Below are 2126 nucleotides of genomic sequence, written 5' to 3' on the forward strand. Positions count from 1 at the left end.
CCCAGTAAAAAGGAACCCCCACCCAAAAAAAACAACAAAAAAACACTCACACACACACACAAAACCCAAAACAAACCCAACATAAACAAAACAGAAAAAACAATCAGAAAAAGGCACCATTCATACATTAAAAAAAACCCCAACAGAATAACAACAACAACACATGACAAGTTGCTGGGTTTTTAAAAATAATGACCCAAATGGTCGAGTTGGCGGAGGAATTAGAGTGTCCGCCTGGCCTTTTTTGTTCTTTAAAGTGACCCAAACAGTCGAATAGTTAAGAGTGCCCGCTCACCTCTCCCTGCTGGCTGATGATGGGCACGTGGTAGACGAGCTTGACGTCGTGGACGAGACACTCCATAAGAATATTAGCCTATTAACCACCCCCACCCCCACCCATAACACGCACACATACACACACACACACACACACACACACACACACACACACACACACAAAAACAAACCCCCCCCCCCAAAACACACACACACAAAAACCCCAAAACAAACCCAACCCAAACAAAACAGAAAAACAATCAGAAAAAGGCACCATTCATACATTTAAACAAGCAGAACAACAAAACGATTTGACAAGTAGCTGTTTTTAAAAAAAAGTGACTCAAACAGTCGAATATAGTCAGAGTGGCCGAAACGGTCGAGTCGGCGATAGAGTTAGAGTTAGAGTGTCCGCTCACCTCTCCCTGCTGGCTGATGATGGGCACGTGGTAGTCCAGCTTGACGTCGTGGAAGAGACACTCCAGGAAGATGTTGGCCACGCCGATCAGGTTGTGGTTCTCCTGGGACTCGTAGAATGGGTCGCCCACCATGGGGGGGCCCAGGTCCTGGTGGGTGGGTGGGTTGGTTTTGTTTTGTTTGTTTGTTAAAGTAATTGTTGTTGTTGTTTTGTTTGTTAAAGTTGTTGTTATTGTTGTTTTGTTTTTGGAAAGGGTTTCAGGGGGGAGTTGTAGTTGTTTTTATTGTTGTTTTTGTTTTGTTTTGTTTGTTGTAGTTGTTATTGTTTTGTTATGTTTGTTAAAGTTGTTGTTATTGTTGTTGTTTTAATTTGGGGGTGGGGGGAGAGGTTGAAGAGGTGGATTGGGGTGAGTGTGGAGGAAAAGACATTTCATTATGCATTTATATGTGTGGAAAACAATACAACCACAAACATCATCAACCCAAACAAATGAATTTTATGGCGCTTGCAACACAATTAGATCATAGTCAAAGAAGTAATTAGTGCCAAAGATAAGAGGTTTGCTTAAGAGTCTATTGAGAAACAAACAAGTAGGAGAGATATGGACGACAGATGGTTGACAGGAAAGAAGGAACATACCACACCATGGCACCGGCCTGAACAAAATAATTCAAGTACCTCATAGGATTTATTATTGAAATACTTAGGCTTTTGAAAAATTCTCTCCAATTATAATGGTTTCGACAAGCTTGGTAATGGATCTGGAAGCTTGTGGGTGAGTAACGTTGCCTGTTGCCTAAGACTCGCTCTCTCTCTCTCTCTCTCTCTCTCTCTCTGCTGTACTATATCTCCGTCTGGCTGTTTCTCTCTCTCTCTCTCTCTCTCTCTCTCTCTGCTGTACTATATCTCCGTCGGGCTGTTTTTCTCTCTCTCTCTCTCCCTTTCTCTATCTGTTGTCTATCTCTGTCTGTCTGTTTCTGTCTCACTCCCTCTGTTTTGTCTCTCTTTCTCTCTCTCTCTATGTTTGCCTGTCTGTCTGTCTGTCTTGTCTCCGTCTCTCTCCTTCAGCCTTATCTCCTCTCTCGCCATGTCTCTTTCAATCCCCCCTTCTCTCTCTCTCTCTCTCTCTCTCTCTCTCTCTCTCTCTCTCTCTCTCTAAAAAAAACAAAAAAAAACAACCCAACCCCCCCACCCCTGTAAAAAATGCCCTTTGTTTCCACTAACAGTGATCTCAACCATTTAATCAAAACACAATCAATGGCTTGACAGCCCGGATAACAGAAAATTACTGAGATAAAGCGACTTTTGTCAAATATAGTCAGACTTTATCCTGCGCTCTCAAAGATGATCCTGCCAGTGATGGTCGTGAAAAGAAAAACCGTTTTATCAGAATGACCTTTTAAAGGGTTTAAAACACACACACACACACACA

The 2126-nt window shown here is 42.4% G+C and overlaps 1 protein-coding gene across 1 annotated transcript in view; it reads right to left on the reverse strand.

The window, feature by feature from the left end:
• Positions 1-2126, reverse strand: part of LOC101863702 (kinesin-like protein KIF13A) — a gene marked incomplete at both ends in the record, with an annotated part of 14465 nt that overhangs the window by 3075 nt on the left and 9264 nt on the right. The window contains 1 exon segment of the mRNA XM_013089483.1: positions 696-842. Coding sequence (XP_012944937.1) covers positions 696-842 — 147 coding nt within the window.

Source organism: Aplysia californica, unplaced genomic scaffold (genome assembly GCF_000002075.1).
Source record: "Aplysia californica isolate F4 #8 unplaced genomic scaffold, AplCal3.0 scaffold00961, whole genome shotgun sequence".
NCBI classification, from domain to species: domain Eukaryota; kingdom Metazoa; phylum Mollusca; class Gastropoda; order Aplysiida; family Aplysiidae; genus Aplysia; species Aplysia californica.